Raw genomic sequence first — 18,465 nt, forward strand, 5'->3', positions numbered from 1 at the left:
ATAATATTTTCGCGAAGGATTAAATTGCAAAATGGCAACTGATATTGTCGTATAAACATCAAGCAGCTATTATATATATATATACACAAATATTTTCATATAAGTATCAAATAGGTATCAACATTCTCGTGTAGGTATCAAACAGATATCGAATTTTCGTGTAGGTGTAAAACGGGTATCAAGATTTTCGTATCAAACTGGTATCGGCACATTCCCACACGTAAATATCAAAGACGTATTGATTCCTTTTGATGCCTTTGTCTTTGATATTTATCGATGCCAGATCGAAATGTGTAGACCGGTATCGACACTATCGATACATATTAGCAGTCATATCGCTATATATTTGTGTTGCGTGGTGAAAGTTTGTATCATAGAAATTAGAGTTATTATTTTATGTGGAGTTTAATTCGCGTTGTAATGGCAATCGAAAAGTCCGTTTAGAATTCGACGAAGACGAGCTTGTTAAGGGTTTTTTTAGACTTCGTTGTATCTCCAGCATGTTGTATCTCTGTATTTGGAAGGATAACAGAGTGTTGTATGAGGCTGGAAGGCGAAGTGCTGGTATGGACAATGGACACCTTCGTGGAATATTCCACAGGGTTCGAATTCTGACGCGTGAATCGTTAGGCTGTACGTCGCTCGTATGACTGTTTAGAAACTCCGTGGTTTATGACAACATCTTTACTATTGAGCTATGGAAAAAGCGACGCGAAGCAACTAAAAATACAAGGTATTGAAAATGAGTCACGTACCACCTGACTGCTGGCAACCACCGAAGTGCTAAAATTCTATTTTTCGAAAATAGCGATTGTTCTTGACCGTGGCATAAACCTGCCACGTCCTTGCTATACCTCTAACGTGTAACTAACAGTCTCTTTTTATATGTTTGCGTTATAACACACATGATATGTTTGCAGTAAACGTCTCGCAATTTCTATATTTATTTTCGTATTTGTTGACATTTTTCTCAGTATAACCGATTGTATCTCGTTATAATACGCACGACGCTTGTTTCTTGTTATAGCGTTAATAAAATCTCAAAATGTTCCGTATAATACACAGAATATATTAATACAAATTTTCTGTGATAAGAGAAGGTCGGTGTGAAACGCAGCCGACGAAACGTTTACGTTCTCAGATTATTTCATCGTGTCCGATATCCATCGTGTCACCAGAGGACTGGACTGAAAATCGTGAAAAGCGTAATTTCCTGAAGAAGGTGCACGTATCTTTCCCCCGGTCCCCCCGTTCATCCGTTACTTCTGCACGCGAGTTCCCAAAATAACCGTACCGAAATAAAGGTTCGTTCTCGTTAGCGTAAAATTTCTTTGTGGAGCAGAGCTGTTAAAAGATGTTATTGCGTAATGTCAGGATGACGCGTTTGACGGAATCAAATGAGATGTATTTCAATGGCGATCCTATATCTAGTAAATTATAGCTTTTTTAATAATGCCATATCGATAAATCTTTTTTCTTTGTCCGGTTATGCTGAGAATCCTTTGTGTCGCATCGAATACGTTTTTTGACGTACATATGTCATATTGAAAGAGCTATTGTGCTCTTCTCGAGTATTCCGAACATTTGCCCGAACGCATCGAGAAAATCATAGGTAAGCCATGGATACGTTAGAAGCAGACACGGCCAGACATCATTCATTCGCGATTTCCGACAGCGAATACGTTGAGTAGGATGTTCGAGTTAAAGTAGTCGTAGTCGGGGAAATTTATTGGACCATCCGCGGTCCTGGGACGTGTGATTATTTGCTCGAGGCGGCAAATTTGTCGGTCTCTCCGTGACACAGAGGAAGAATATCAATCGCCCTAAGGAATTCACGGTTTCCCCGTGAAAACTTACTCTTCCGTCTCCGTTGCAGCGTGTCAGCTTTTGCAAGTTAACCAAGCCTTTATCGGAAAGTTATCAACTTCCGTTTTCCACGACGATATTTCGAGAATTGGATAAGTCGTAGCCATTAGCATTCGCTAACTGTCTGTTATTTTGATTAATTAAATCGATGGAGTTGTTCGCGAAGAATAATTGGAACGAAGTTGCTGCGATCGTTCAATTTTCTGACGATCAGCTTCCATTGATTGCGACTATAGAGAAGCTATCGATTCGGTATAATTAATAGACAACTGTTAAGTACCGTGCGACGTGGAGAATCCTAATTACGCGAAGCCGAGGAACGTGCTATTGCGTTTGCAATTAGCATCGAGTACGACTCGACCACGAAGCAGTTTCGTCTTCGTCCTAAACCAAAATCACTCATTAGCCAATATTTCGGTGATAAAATATTTTATCTCTGATTTAGAAGCTACGTTATCGATTCGCCGAGTCGACGAATTCGGAAGATTTTGGAGACTTTTAATCGCGCTAAAAGCCCGTTTTTCGTATGTGAATTACTTTCTATATTGTTGGGTAAGTTGCCGATATACGATACACGATATACGAAAGCTCGATAGAAACGATCATGCCACATTTCGCGAGAATTCGTTGGCCAGCGTTTTTGTTTCTCTTTGTTCGGAAACAGACGTCGATTTTCAATATGTTTTTGCACATACTGGCCTCTCCCCCAACCTCTCGCGCTTTTCAATTATCGTGCTTTCATATGAAAGCTTCGCTCTATACCGCGAGCAGAAAGCATCGCATTCTTTCTTAAGAATCGGTATTAAAGCTCGTTTATTGATGGACGTTCTCCAGTGTACACGTATGGCTGAACCTGAAATACAGTCCTCCAGCAGATTGGCTTCCGTTACCAAGGAAAATTGAATACCCTTCGATAGCAGATTCTCTACTACTATGCAAAGTTTTACTTAACACCTGTTTTCCTTTATATTGTATCGAGGATTGATATATCGCACTTACAAGTACTGTACATGTACCTAAACTCGTAGGCAAATAAACAATTTATATAACAGTTTACCAATTTTACTCGGTTTAATTTTCCTCACTACCTATCATCTTTTGTTTATGTACGTCTACGTTCAGATCGACAGATTCAATCGATAGGAGTTCAGATAATCGGGTATTAAGTGAAATTTCGCTTATGACATCATTTAAAACACGAGTCGTTCGAACATCGTAATAGAGATATTTAATCTCGAACAGAATTTATACACTTAACAGCAAGTATACTGCTAATCAAACAAACCAACGACGATAATCAAGGTAAACGAATCAACATGAGAAATTCAGAATTTTTGATAGATCTATAAATTCACAGCGACGCGTTCTTTTTCGAAAATTTGAATGATATTTTTGTAAAATATATGAATAGATCCTGGGATTGTGTATTTTCTCGTGTACCTTTCGTTTTAATCTTGTTTAATACAAATTCTACGCTTCGTTTACTGGTTCCAGCGTAAAGTTTCTCATGGTAGTTTGATTTTCCGCTTACATAAAGTTGCCCCGAAATCGATAGCGAACCTTATGGCAGCGCTCTCACACTCGAACCAATTTGCGTGGTTCTGCGTCGCTTTCTATTTAATAAAGAGGCTTTATCGGCGGAAATCTTGAACTCTGTCGTGGTAGTAACTCGTTATCGCTTGTTTACACCCGACTCTGTTGAATGCTCGCGAGGCGCGTGCACCTTGAGCGTCCCGTGCAAACTCGCGTGAAATTTCACGGCGGCGAGTTGAGCGAGATTAAGGTCGTCGAGGAGTTAGTAAAGTGAGCAAAATGAAATTAGAACGCGTGGAATATTCGTCGATAAAGGCTGGCGGTCTCGCTATGCATCCCTTCTTCTTTCCCATTTTCAGCAGTTTTGCTCGTTCGCGATGAGACTCGTCTTTAGAATTATAGCGGTGAGAGACAGAGACAAAGAGAGAGGAAGAAAGAGAGGGAAGGATTGTTTCGCTGAAAATGACCCAGTCGGTTGGAAACGGAAGCAACGAAGAGTCCATTTTCTACGTAATACGGCTTTGCTGATTTTCCAGGATGACTTTCCTGGCTATTTGTCTATGCAAATACGAAATACGAATACAAGCCGCGAAAATGCAATAGTCATATAACAATCGTCTGTTGCGCGAAGCTGCACACTATAGGCGAACGTGATACGAAAATACGCGGATTGATACGGAAATCGCATGTACCGTTGACGTTTCTGTTTGGTGACACAGATTGAATTATAGTAGAAATTCCTGTACATTTCCATATATGTTGTTTCGCCGATATTTTGCCTTGGTTCGTAGTGTAAATATTTGCCTTCATACCTTGGTATTTCACTGTCGACTATATCTTATAAAATTGACAAATATGATGTTTGATTTCTCCTCTGTAAATATCGCACGGTGGTTGAACCCCGGAGATGAAGTTGTTTCTTCAATCATTTTGGTCTTCACTTCGTTGTTTAGATGTTTCTTATATTATTTATCAATTTCGTTAAAAATTTGAATACAGTTCCAAACGTAATGGCAATTCCGATTTACGAGCTGGAAGGTATCACTGTTGTCTGTCCACGTGTTCGATACATCCATGTTTTCTTTAACGAACAGTTATGCGCCTTCCTTCGCTTCTTTGTCGTATAAATCTGGTCTTAAGTTCGTCGCCTGAAGCCAATAGCGGAACATTCAAAGTTCATTCTGCCATGGGTATTATTTGCCACGTAAAAATCCTACGGAACTGTTGTCGTGATTAACCGGAGGTTTTTGTTTATTCGAGTTTTATTTCGGATCGATAATCTGTCGATGACCAACAAACAAGCCTGACTGGCAAATATTACAAACTGACGAGAGTAGGACGGTGTTGAATTAGATTTATGATATCTTTAGCGGTTGTTAGCTTATTATATACAACCGGACAAATTACGGCCAATGAAAGGCATTGTCGGTTCAAGGTCGTAAACCTTGCGTGTCCAGTTTACGACGTGTTTTATACTTTTCTACGGCACCTCGTCCTAAAATGTTTCGGCGAAATATAAATCACGTGACGAAGCTCGTACGCCATCAAACGAACAGTTTCGACCTCGAAACATTCCTATCAAATTCGAATTCCTTTGCAAACGGGTATTTAAATAGCGTGCGATTCCACAGGATTTTTCTTTTTCTCATTTTAGAAAGGTGCCGTTGAAAATCACAGTGAGCGAGTGTAAAGAATTTCCCGTTAATGTTTGCGCGATGGAATTCTTCGCGTACAAACCCAGCGAATTCACCAAAGAAAATTTCGTTCATCGAATACATTTCCTCCTAATATCGAACAACTCGTTGTTTTGTGTTTGCCACAAACGCAGGAACGAAGCTGCCCTCGCGGCCTGTTGGCTGCGCGCATTGTTCTGCTCTAATAATTGCGTTCATATTCAATTGGTCGGAACGAAAAGGTTCTGCCACGTCGACAATGATTTAGGATCGACTGAATCGCCTTACTGCGGTGATTAGACTTAACTGTACTTGTGGTTAACTGTACTGTACTAGATCGTGCGATCTATTCCTATGACAGGGTATGACAGTTTCGTGTCGTTACGATATTTCATCGTCCAAAATTCTTTGACTATGATCGACTACAACCTCGTGGTTCTGCGAATGCTCGATTTTCTTCGACAGTCGTACATAGCCTATACTAAATTATACTACTCTGACGTGATAGCATCTCGTCACCTCTTTTACCACATTATTATATATACTTATTTAATAACGATGGATTAGAGTAGCGTGCTAAGCACATCGTGACGGACACGTTCTCGAATGCTCGATTTTTCTCAACGATCGCGTGCGATCTATTCAAAATTGTTCCGCTATAATTGACTGCAAAGAATATCTCTTTAAACGCTCGATTCTTTTTTTTTTCGCATGGTCTTTTTCGGAAGTGTGTCAGGCTTTGCGCGAAAGGAGGTCGCGGAAAAACTTCTATCAATCATTTACATAGTCTGGTTTCTGCGATCTAATCGTTGGAAGATATTAGAAAGTATCGAACGAGGCAAATGAATTTTTTTCTCCGGACGATATACCGTTGAACGAGTATTAATGCTCGGCTACGTGCACAGAATAATTTCGCGAGATCTCGGTGTACCGTGTCGCAACTGATATTATAATTCCTTTCGGACAAAAAATTCGATCTCCATCTTCACCCTCCTCGAGGACTTTAATATCCATTCATGCTCTGATGCCAGTTTCAGAGGGACGCATTTTCTCTCTACTCCCCCTCGTTCGTCCCTCACTTTTTCTTTCGTTTTTTACCTGTCGCTTGTCCGACGACAGCAAGGTCGATACTCCGACCGTAATCTAAGCATTATGATAAATGGATTTTACTAATCAGACATTAAAATCCATACACGAACCTTTGTATAACTGCGACTGCTACGTGATTGGATCGATTAATGCAAAGTGACGATTTTGTATGTGTCTGACAGGATGGTTGGTTCACAGTGAATGTGAAAGTTGAAAACTCTGGTAGATTTATATAAGTTCAATGGTCGAATTCATCTCACTAGTTTTCCAAATATCATCGAGTAGCGTTTAACTTAGTGCTAGCAGAGATATGTCGTACAGCGTTAAAAAAGGATAAAGAAACGTCGACTTGATAGTTCAGGATTCCATTATCCGTTCGATTCATTAAAAGTAGATACCGGCGTTAGTTTGTACATCGGTTGGATGAAATGCAAGCGAAACCAACCTTCGCACCTTTCACCGTGGACGAATCATTCACGATGCACATCTGAAATACGAAATCTAAATTCGCCTTAATCTCTGCTGTTAACGTTATCGCGTGTCTACAGGCAGAGGTCTGCCCTTGGTATCTTTCGGCGTGCAAGGTTCTATGACCCACGTGTTCTACGTTCGAACGCACGTGGCTTACGGAAACCGTAACGTAGCTGAATAGATCGTGTAAACAGCATTCTAACGCGGTGTATGCAACTCGTTGAAGAATTCATAGGCAAAGGGGTTAAACGTTAAAGCGGTTCTCAGAGGTCGTGGTCATGTGCACGTGTACAGAGAGGAGACCCTTTCTATATAGCGGAATCGCGGTGGCCCAATTATCTTGTCCGCTATGAATTACTTACTTACAGCCTCGTGGCTGCACGCTGGCATCTTTAGCGAGGTCTCCTAAGATGAAACTTTCCACGTACCTCGCCTTAATTCCATCAACGACGTCTACCCGACGCTGGTTAGGGTAATAAAAAAAGGGAGAAAATTGCGGGGCAGAACTTGCGGCGCTTAAGAGCGTTTTTCATTGGGAAATTTCAATGCAACCGTGAGGCGAGGTAAAAAGTTTCTTCGGGCCAGCTTTTGCACTCTTGAAAAAAACAGAGTAATATCGTTCGTAGGCTGCGTGGTAGAAGGCTTGGGAAATTAAGTCGGGAATTAGCGGTTTCATGAAACGCAACCTTGGCGTGGCCGAGACTAATGAACGATAAGTAAAATCGAGGCGGAGCTTGGAAACAAATGGACGGAATAACCGGTTCGTTGTTTCGTCGGTGTTTCTAGTCGGGAGGGGGATGGTATATGGTTCTCGAGAAAGTTGGTTCGATGTAGAAACTAAGTCATTACAGAGCATAAGCATTGTTCTTGCTGTTAATCTCTTTATCAGCACGTGGCTGGCAGCCGGCCAATCGACTTTCTCCTTGACTCCCGGGACGATCTACGACATCTTCACCTTGTTTTCATTCTACTCGTTTCTACTCCAACGTTTCCGCCCACTACGCGAATCGAACGTAAGCATTCGCTTCTCTATCGCGATAACAATACGAAGACTATGAAATTTGTATCCTTATGCGCGTATGTATATAAATATTTTCGTCTATTTCGCTTGGTCTATGTTCTTGAATGCGAAAGATGATATTAACGAATTGTGTAGCAGAGTTGAGTTACAAGCGGCTCTTTATTTTGATATAATGAGAGTATAATCCATGAAACCTTTATATGGATAAAATATTTTCATATATTTCGTTTGGTTCGCGAATACGAAAAATAATACGAATAGACTTTTTAGTATTTGCCGAGAAATGTGTTTCTTCGCTTCTCGATTATAATTACGATTCCGATTATAAACGATTCGATTCCATAAATAATATATACAACGTTATATACGTGATAGGGGCTTTCATATATGAATTTTGTTTCCCCTGTATTCTAAAATAACAAGGCTAATAATAACGAACTTTTTAATACTTCAACAGGAAATGTATCCCTGAATAGCCGCATTTGTATAATCCTAATACATATTCATATCTTATAATGTATATTTCACAGCGCGAATTAATTCTTGGAATAAACCGAATTCTCGTAAAATATAAAATTTTCTTTACAATTACGATTGTATATGAAAAATACCCTGACGTATTGTTGCTCGGTCGTAAAACAACGAGGACAAAATGAACAATCTCGATTCTGCCAACAGTTCCGGAAATGAAATCACGACGGCGAATCATCGGAGCTATAGATCTCGGCGGTTGTATCGCTATACGCGAAAATTTATCAGAAAACGAGGGCGTTGACGATGGCATTTTTTTCGTGGCGGTCAGGCGTGATCCATTGAGCGTGAAACCACGTGGTTGGCCAGCGGCCAACGCCGAGTTATGTTTATAACAACGTATTACGGATTCTACGTGGGATTCACCGCGCTTCGTAACTGCGATACTATGCAGCCTATATGACGATGCGACATACCGTCAGAAATCTTGGACCGCGTTCCCGCCGATAGCTTCCTCTTCTCCTTTTCCTCTTCTTCCGTTTTTTTCCGTTCTCAACGAGATTTTACTTGGACGCAAGCCCGCGCCGACTCTTTTTACATCTTATTCCTCTTGTTTCTCGAGGATATTTGGAAACGTTTCACCGATCGGCTCGATCGACGCGTTTTTAAAGGAGGTTATCACGACGGTCGATCGAATCGATTTTTTCACAGTGAGGAAGAAAGGACGACGATCGATTCGGTATTTTGAGAGCGTAACGTTTAATTCGTCGACCCGGTGTATTCTTTTCCGAATAATCCGCGCAATGCGCTTAAAGTTTACTCGAGCGAATTGGAGCGTTAATCCTATTAGAGAAGAGATTATTCTCTTAATGTCTCACCTTTCCAATACTTGGCACAGTCTGCGCCGATTCTCCGAACACCTGGAAAGTTGCAAATTGTCGACGACTCTCCTTCTTTCTTTCGTTCGTTCGTTTTGATAGGAAATTCCAACTTTTTCGATTTTTCCGCTGAAACTTTATCGACGCTCGCAATAAAAATTGGCGCGGAAGTCACGATGGAATTTAATCAACACGCCTCTGTTTGCAACACTTCAAAAATAGATTGGTGAAACAACAATGCGACGAGAAACTCGAATTGAAATTTAAACGATATTTACCGGCTGCCTTTCGTCACAGAAGACCAGTTAATTGGGGCCGCTCCCAACGATGAATAACGAATGTTAATTTCTACCAGAAGAAACTCGTCCATTCAATTATACGGCCCTTTCCACGACCTCTTTGTAAGTCTTTTCATGTTAGTTTTTCCAGCTGAAGTTTTCTCTCTCTCTCTCTTTCTGACTATTTCTTCGAATCCACTACACTGGATTATTTTCCGTTAAAACGTAATGACTCGAGACCGTACAATTTTCTTCTGTTACGATTAAACGTTATTTCCATGCAGCGTAGTATAGCCGCCAGCTTAAATCGTACGTTATAAATATGAAACACTCCCTTAAGCTATTATCGGAGCAACCCTTGTACAGTTTATCATGGAAAATTTGCATGTGCTCAAAATTATAATGCTCTTTTGTTTCTCTACAGCGTTATCATTCATCGTGCTAAATTTCATTCTGTTTTAGTAACACCTGTCGTCAGATTGTGAATCTCTATGCGTTCATAAGAAATGCGAATGCTCAAGAATATGTATAATATGCAAAAACGAGTGAAATATGGTACAGTACTCGTTATAATATTCAGATAAGAATAACGTCTTAAAATACCATAATCGAAATAAAAGTAAAAATTTCTTTTAATAATCTTTTATGGTAGAATCGTTAACGCAAATTTCCGAACACGTCCCAAAGAAGTTTTTTTCTTTTAATTCCCAGGGTCAATTTTTTCGCGACAATTAGTAAAAATTCAAGCCTTGTCGAAATCTCCTAAAATAAGAAACCGCGTGTGTCGTCGAGCTTGAAGAACAAAGTCATCCCACGTACATTTCCACCCTTTTCGATATCAAGTACCATATTCCAGAACATAGTTTCACAAAGTGAGATTCACAAGCGTTTCGTTCTATTCGCATCGTCAGATTTTTCGCTAGTAAAATTCCATTGTGACACTCATAACGGTAGTTTATATACGTACCATGTATTTCCACTATTTACAATACTCGATATCGTGGAGATATATCGGGCTATATTTCATACGTCCCCAAGTTTCGCTTAAATCGTGTTTAAAGCAACCAAGGACCGACACGCTATTTCTCTATAATCGATGGAAGCGATATTTCGTTTGCGCTTTAAGGGTTTACGTAGGATATGCAACACCTACCAGTCCCTAAAGTGTCTCGCTGTACTATTTCCGTCGCTTTCGGTGCTGTCGGAAAAAGACGCGTGGACGTGTATTAATAGATTGCCCGAGTACGCATCCCCAGTGACATCGCGCACCATCGAAATTCAGCCAAAATCGCAGCGTGAATTTCTCTTATGCAATCGATTCGACCAGTACGAAGAGCAGCGATATGCGCAAGGCGAATGGAAGCTGCTCGCGAACTCACAACCACGCTCCTGTACAATCGTTGTGATTGAATCGCAGATTTTTCGAAGAATCTTGTTTCCATGCAAACTACTGCCAGATTTTTCTCCTTTATATATCGCATTTGCTATTCCGAATACTTAAGAGCGTTTAGAACGTCCATAGGTATACTGACAGCAAAAAATTTAGACTCAGTTCTAGCGTTATAGCTATACTGATTTTTTTTTACTGATTTTATCAGTTGGCTGTAGCAGCTAATTTCGATAAATTATCGGCAAAAGAATTTTTTACCAATAAAAATAATTTTTTTAAGATTCTTGACTTTTATGGTACACGTATAGCGTTTCTATACGTTTACTGGTTATGTTACAGTATCGTGGAAACATCTCGAACCATCTATTATAACGGCGATTGAATATGCTTTTAAAAAGGATCTCTATGTGTCTGCATATATAGAAAATAACGTTAAAGTAATTCCTTTATAACGGTACTTGTTCATGGCTTCTTGTGATTCACAGAATTCTTTGAAAATGTTGTAGTAAATAGAGTCCTGATCCACGTGTCATACATTATATACATATGTACATATAGAATTAAAGTAACATCATGTGTTCTTTTATTCATTTCTAAAAGCGAAATATTTCCATTTATGGCGGATGATTTAACATTTTTCTACAGTGCTATATATCGAAGAAAGGTAGGACATTTCCATCTATGGTAGATGGTCTAACATTTTTCCACAGTATCGTATGTCGTAAATACGTTGTCGGTATTTTGCTAAAACGTTTGATTACGTTTGTTTCAGAATCACGAGTATGGCGGGTATGGAGACGAATTACGACGTAAAAGGTACGTTACATAAAATTCATATTAATTGAACCTTGAAATTTCTGCTTTTTGATGATAACGTAGATGTTTTAAACGATCGGCGAATTTGAAGCCGGATAAATGGATCAGAGTATAATCGTTTCGAACAATATCTTAATTACAATACCGCGTATACACACTCGTTCTCTTTGTCCTCATTCAACAATTGATCTCATAATGTAGCGTTGCGTTGACCCATTACCTTATCTAACAATCTGTTTTGTTCGGGAATAAGGTCCCACTATAGCAAAACTAGCACTCTAATTAAGAGTGGTGACGTAGAAAGACAATATCGTGCGATATAGAAAAATAACAAAGTCGATCGGCTAGTCTAGGGATCGAACAGAAGCGAAATATGATAAATTCTATTCACGACGAAGCAGAAGTTATTATTTTGTCGAAAGTTTCGAAATCGGTTCGTATGATTCATCGAGTCACATCGGACCGGGGCGAAACGGCAAAATGTGTCTCTCCGCCGAGTTCTCTCCTTAGAACATCTCATTCGCGAATGAAAGTTAACGCAAGTTCCATAGAGAGGCGAATATCGCTTGATAGCGAATTCTTGCCGCTCTGAATCACGCTTAACGCTCGAGTTAACTTCTTATTATTAGACTTGGCCCGTGTCGGCGCATCGGATCCGTCTGAAATTTCGGCAACCGTCTGCAACGTTTTAATTAATTTCATCATACGCATTTTTTCGTCCTTATCACTGGTCAATTCCACGCTCGTCAGTCGTCGGTTTGTCCGTTTAAATCTTTGAGTATGTAGTAAGTACGTCTCACAAAAGGTGCTAGAAATAATTCGACATTAACATTGTTGTAACAATTAATTTACTTTGACGGAGCTTCAACTAGGATAATACAAAGCAATTTATCGGATCGATACGAAGATAACCGTAGAAAAGCACGATAAACTTTTCTTTTTACCTTTTTTCTCTGGTTTTTTGATTTTAATGCTATTTTGTACTAAAAAAATTATGGAGAGAATAGGAAAATTTTTACTAACGTGGGATTGACCGGCGACGAACTGAATTTTCAAACTGCTCCCATTAAAAATGTAGAGAATATGATTCGTGTTATTTCCCTGTAGTTTTTTCCATACTAAAAGTTCTTCGTTCGTTGTATGCTTCTCACTCGGTATTGAACGTTTAGGTTTTAGAACACATAAAGCGTCAAGTTTCGAATCACTTGTTATAAACTGTAACTGTATAAACGAGCAAACACGATCCACAATCGTTTTGTCTATGCTTAAAAGTTTCACCTACGCGTAGTTATAAAAAGAGATTCATGCATTTTTTCACGCAAACAAAGCCTTGGGTACATTTACATACTCCTAGAAGCGTTAAGGCAAGAATTATTATAGCGTTAGAATAGAAAGGAACGAGGACCAAGGGAACGAATCTATCCGATAGGACGACCGATTTTTTTACTCCGCGTTCTGTCGTCTCTTTTCTACGTTTGCGTTCTACTCGAAGGCTTTTCGAGGAACGAAGTTTAATCGTTTAGAGTAGAAGCAACAGATTCGCCAGAGAATTGGTCACTTTGAATTGCAGAACGGAAACACCAGGGATGTCTCCTCTCTCTCTCTCTCTCATCTTTTTCTTCTCGTGGAAAAATGGATAGGTGGTTGAATTTCCAATTGGTTGCAAAGAGAGGCCAAAATGGGAGAGATAGAAGTGAAGAGAGGCAGGGAGAGAGAGAGAGAGAGAGAGAGAAAGGAAGAAGAGGGAATATATTGATGTCAGGCATGAAAAATGTATAGCCAGCTATCCTTCAATAGCCGCTTCCCCTTCGTTGTATCGCGCTGAATCTCGGAAGAAAATTACCGGATTGCGATTTTTCTTTCGTTTCTCTTTCCGGTTAATCGAATATTCGTGCTTGAATCCTTCGACACGCGCAACTTGTGATTTAATAAAAAAATTTCGCCAACTGTGCACCGGCTGATGCAATTTGACTTGAATTCAACGTGTCGAGCCCCTCACACTCTTCTTCACCTCTGGAAATGCGGAATTTTTCGTTGCTACCGTGACTCGCTAAGGGTTCGCGTGGCGCGATACAAAGCCGAGATATATCGAGTTAGCGTTTCCAACGATTAAATTGTTACCATTACTCAGCGAGTTTATCGTAAAGAAAAATTGCCACGTGTAGGTTTAACGATTAATAAAACACGTGGAACGAACGTTGATCGCACGTTGTGTTCTTTCTTTTTCAGAGAAGACAATAATAAACCAAACCACGTTCTCCTCTTTACAATTATCAACCCGGTCTACCCCATCACTGTGGTAAGTGTTTTTTTTTTAAAAAAAAAGTTTCATGTTATCTTTATACTCGATGGAGAAGATATACTAGCGAGGTTATAGATCGAGGTTATTAATCGTCGATATTCCTTAAACACGTTTATTTAAAAATATCGTAAATTTTCTCGGTTGCGAAGGTTAATCGAGAATCGACGTATGAAATGCGTGTATCGCTTGAAAAATAGCACTTTGTATATTTCTATAATAGGATCTGCTTTCCAGATTGTATACTAGACGTCATTTATTAAACGTATGTACTATAAAGAATGAAATAATTATCAATAGACACGATCCTGATGAAGATCTTCGAGAATCTACGCCTATATATTTCACATTATTGTTTCAACTCTTGGAACATATAAACTTTAACATCTGGTCGATTTTACAACCTTGCTATATCTGCTCTATCGATGGTACTTAGGCGTATAGACGGTATTTGTTCGATATACGTATAAATTCATACGCGGTGCCTTTGAACTTTCGAACATATTGTATTTTCTGCGCGTGATTCATCGATGCAAATGTTTGTAAATGCGATCATCGGATTCTGCGCGTATTTCGCATACGCCTGTTAAAACGGATCAAAAGGATGAGCAAGACGCTCGTTTCGATGACTCTTGACACGACCTACGCTGGACGATCGTGACCACTAGACAATTACGTTATCGATGACGTACGAGAGAAAGAGTTGTAAAACAAAGATCGAAAGGGGAAAAACGATAGGGAGGGGGAAAGGTGAAGCTAAAGCAGAAATGGAAAAGTATTGGAAACGAATGGCAGGACAAAAGTTGTTGGCACAACGCGAGCACCATACGTTTCGCAGGCCGTCGCACTGCATTTTATTTCTGTTTTGCGCCAATAATAGATGAGCCCTGTCGCTGTTTCTGTCTCACGAATGGTCGATGCCTGTGCGATCTGGCATTGTTCGCACTCCATCCATTTACGAGTCTTCGCATAGCTCTCCGGTCACAATGCTTATTTTCTTTTTTTTTTCTTCCTTTTACTTTTTGTCGTTATCTACACGGCAGACGTACTAATTAAAGAGTCTCCAAACCGAAAGCTTTTACGCGCCGCGTTCTTTTGCAAAGCATCCTTCTCGTTTCCTTTTCGTTCACCGTCTCTTCGACGTTTCTACTTGTATCTCCGACACGGTCTCTCTGTCTCGCTTGTTTCTCCTAGGATAACCAACAATTCTATTTCAATTATCCATAAACTGAACGAGGAATGTTAGAAAGTCAATGCGATACTTCGATACTCGTGAAAGAGAGGAAAAAAGTCTCAGCAAACGAACCAGAAGCTACATTAATCAATTTCGTAAGTACGTAAAAAAGTAAGGAAAAATGTGGCGAACATTGTTGCAGATAGTTTCTTTTAAACTTATCCTAGAACTTTCTGTCGTTTGTGTCATCTTCTTACTCGTCTTTAAATGAAACGCCCTGTATATTACGCGCCTGCTTCTGACTTCTGGCATAAATATCAATCTTAAAATTGTAATCTTGCCATATCTCGATTGGCCTAACCATAGACTCGACTCGCGTCGATTTATACGCACTCGTGTAGTTCTATTATGGAGGCCAGGAAGGCGGTTGCCACGTAGGGGAGCTTTCTCTCCGCCACGAATCACCCTTTGTCATGATTCACAGCTATGTGATTTAACGACACGTAACGCGTAAGCGGAGAGACACGCTAGAGACACTCATCGGAAGATTTCAGATCGAACGGTTTCTCCTATATAAGTTTTCGGTTTCGTAATTTGATTAAAAACTTCTGCTCGAGGGAAAACATTGTCCGCCGGCGAGAAACTAAAAGAGAGGAACGAAGTTCCTCGATTCTCCTCCGTACTCGTTATTTTTCCCACGTTGCTTCCGCTCTTCATAATCCCGCTTGAATACGAATTCGAACGAAGAAAGTTAGAGAGGATTTCATTTTTCATATCCTGGACGTTGGATAATAGGTATCTACGTATAAGTCTGTTGGAGAAGTAAAACGTTTAGGATCGTTTATTAAAATCTTCCTCGGCGTTTCGTTGGTCCGATTCAGCAATACGGAAAAGCAACAGCACGGAGCAGCTTTCAAAAGCTGATATCTATAACGTTGAAATATTACGGCATTCCGCGATATCTTATCGATATTTTCTCAAGGTGCAGCCAACGTCGAACTGTTCGATTTCTTGCATTTGGTTTAACCGAGATATGCAAATTGTTCTCGATGACGTGGAAACCTTTGGCAAACGCGGTCGGTTCGGAGCTGATAAACGTCATGTTCGAAACGAAGCTCGATAGGTTACCTTCTAAACATCTCTGGTTTCACGAGTTTGTAGCAATTTGCTCTATTTCGTTGTTAGTCGCATGATTCGATAAACAAGCTCGTATCGTACGAAAGAAAACGTACTGAGAAGCGAATACATTGCGCCTGCAGGCCACGTTCTATTCATCACTGTAACGCGAGGAATTTATTGGAACTGGGATATAATGCACGCTAAATGTTCGCCTTTAAGTCTGTTGCACACTTGGGCGCACGTGTGACGGCTCTGCGCAAACACCAGGCGTTTGTCGGATAGTGCACTTGGAATTTCTCGGTGTGCTCACGCGACGACTCACCTCGTATTTTCGGCACAATTAGAACGAATAAGCCGATACATCATCGTATTTGCCCGGAATTTAGCTAAACGCTCGGAATTTGGCTGAGTTGCGTGTTAAGCCTATTACACGCTCGACGGATGTAACGGACGAGTAAAATGAATCAACCGGCTAATATATGCGTTTCACGCTCTTGAACGTATACGTAACTTTTTAGAGCTCGCTGTAGAGAGGTCTAGGTGACAAATTTTGAAGGCACGTATGGAATAAGCCGTTGCCAGGTTTTCGCCGTCGCTCAAAAGAACGACACCATCAATCACGCGGCTCACGGTGCGTGTATACGAATCGAATACAAATTCGCGAACGTGCGTTCGAGATAATATACGAGGCCGGTTTCCCGAGTACGTATCTAGTCGCGTACAGTAGCGTCCATGGTTGAACGAGTTTCTAAATTAATACATTCGACGATAGCAGGAATTAATACGGCAACTTTAAGCTCAAATCTTTAAATTCTACTTCTTCGATCTAAATTTCCAAATGTCAAGCTTTCAAATTCAAATTTTTAACGCTGCCTGCAAGATTCTGTAATAATATCGATATGTTATTGCATATAGCAGGTAAATTTATGCGATCGTCACTGCAATTTGAGATTCCTATCTTCCGACTATATACATTTTCTATCAACTACATAGGAAATTTTCGAGCAAGTAAACTTCATTAACTTGACCAATTTTACTATCCTGTCGCGTCGTGCAGACTATTATAACGTCTGGATATACTATGTGCACACATACCTTGTACTTTATACGTGGCATCAAGTAGACGGAAAAGCAGCCTACCGGTCGTTGTACATAGCCATGAATTTTCGCGCGCTTTAATTCTAGCCATAATTCATCCACCGGTCCCTGTTAGAGTCAGCGGATTAAGATTAACACCTTTGCCGTCTAGTACCAGCTACTCTCGCCTTTTTGCTCTCTTTTTCTTCTCTTCTCTCTCTCTTTCTATAGCGTGCTTTTATTTCAAATACCGAACCACGTTACTTCGAGCTGGTTTAGAATGTTATTTTAGAGTGACGGCGCTTCGTCGAATTTATACGCGGCTGTTTGCTGCTCTCGCATCACCGATATCTCCCTGGATAGGTCCAATGAAAATATTTTAATTGGCGGAGCCACGATCCACCGTCGCTTGGCTAAATATGAATTTGTCGATAAAATCCGCGTTTCTCTGCTAACTATACTCTAAACCGTGCCACAGGGAAGAAACGATAAAATCTTTCTCGAGAAAACCTCATTCGCTATCGCCGTATTTTAACGTTGACCGATCGCGACACCGTATCTAATAACAAGCATTGGCTATCGTCGTCCTATTTGTTACAGAAGTCCATTCAATGAGCTGTAGCATCCTAACTGCGGCTATATACATTTTCTCATGCGTTAAGTTACGTCAGGTTAGCTATATTACCCGAATCGTTAAATTTGTTCTCCGCAACGTTCAATTTACCCCGCCATAATTTGCGTCGCGAAATGAAGTTTCAAGCGGGGAACCGGCCGGTATATCCGAAGTTGCGGGCCTCTACTTCGTGCCAAAGTGACACGAAGCTAGAATTATATTCCCATACACGGTGGCAAGACGTTGTACGCGGTTTCCGTACTGTAGATTCTAAGAGCAGCTGGTACAACCGGCTGACGTGTTTTAATGTCCACGACCTACTTCCACCTTTGCCTGCTCACCTTTTGGGAGAAAGGTGATCCTACAGAATGCCATTTCTTTCACGTTTACCGCCGATTTCTAACTAGCAACTGAAACTACCAAGACTCGCTGGTATCTGACGATATCGCAGCTACGTCGTTTCCTGTCTCGTTGAAAACCATTGAGTTTCGCTGCTGAAAAGTCGCGTTAAAGAAAAAAAAAAAAAGAAAAAAAAGAAGAAGAATCCTGGGGAAGGGACGTGGAATAAAATTCGAATCACTAACAGCCCTTTGACGTTCGTCGCGACTATATTGGATGGTAGCCTTATAATACAGTTTTATAATGGTGTTTTGATTTTGGTTGAAATGGAGCTAACCGCGTGTTATGGTACCATTTC

At 40.3% G+C, this 18,465-nt stretch overlaps 1 protein-coding gene across 2 annotated transcripts in view; it reads left to right on the plus strand.

Moving 5' to 3' along the window:
- Positions 1 to 18,465, plus strand: part of LOC126919109 (heterogeneous nuclear ribonucleoprotein L) — a 164,703-nt gene that overhangs the window by 6,711 nt on the left and 139,527 nt on the right. For both annotated transcript variants that reach the window (XM_050727808.1, XM_050727809.1), the window contains exons 2-3: positions 11,443 to 11,486; positions 13,716 to 13,785. In XM_050727808.1, the coding sequence (XP_050583765.1) occupies positions 11,443 to 11,486; positions 13,716 to 13,785 (114 nt within the window). The remainder of the gene's footprint in view (positions 1 to 11,442; positions 11,487 to 13,715; positions 13,786 to 18,465) is intronic.

Source organism: Bombus affinis, chromosome 8 (genome assembly GCF_024516045.1).
Source record: "Bombus affinis isolate iyBomAffi1 chromosome 8, iyBomAffi1.2, whole genome shotgun sequence".
NCBI lineage: Eukaryota > Metazoa > Arthropoda > Insecta > Hymenoptera > Apidae > Bombus > Bombus affinis.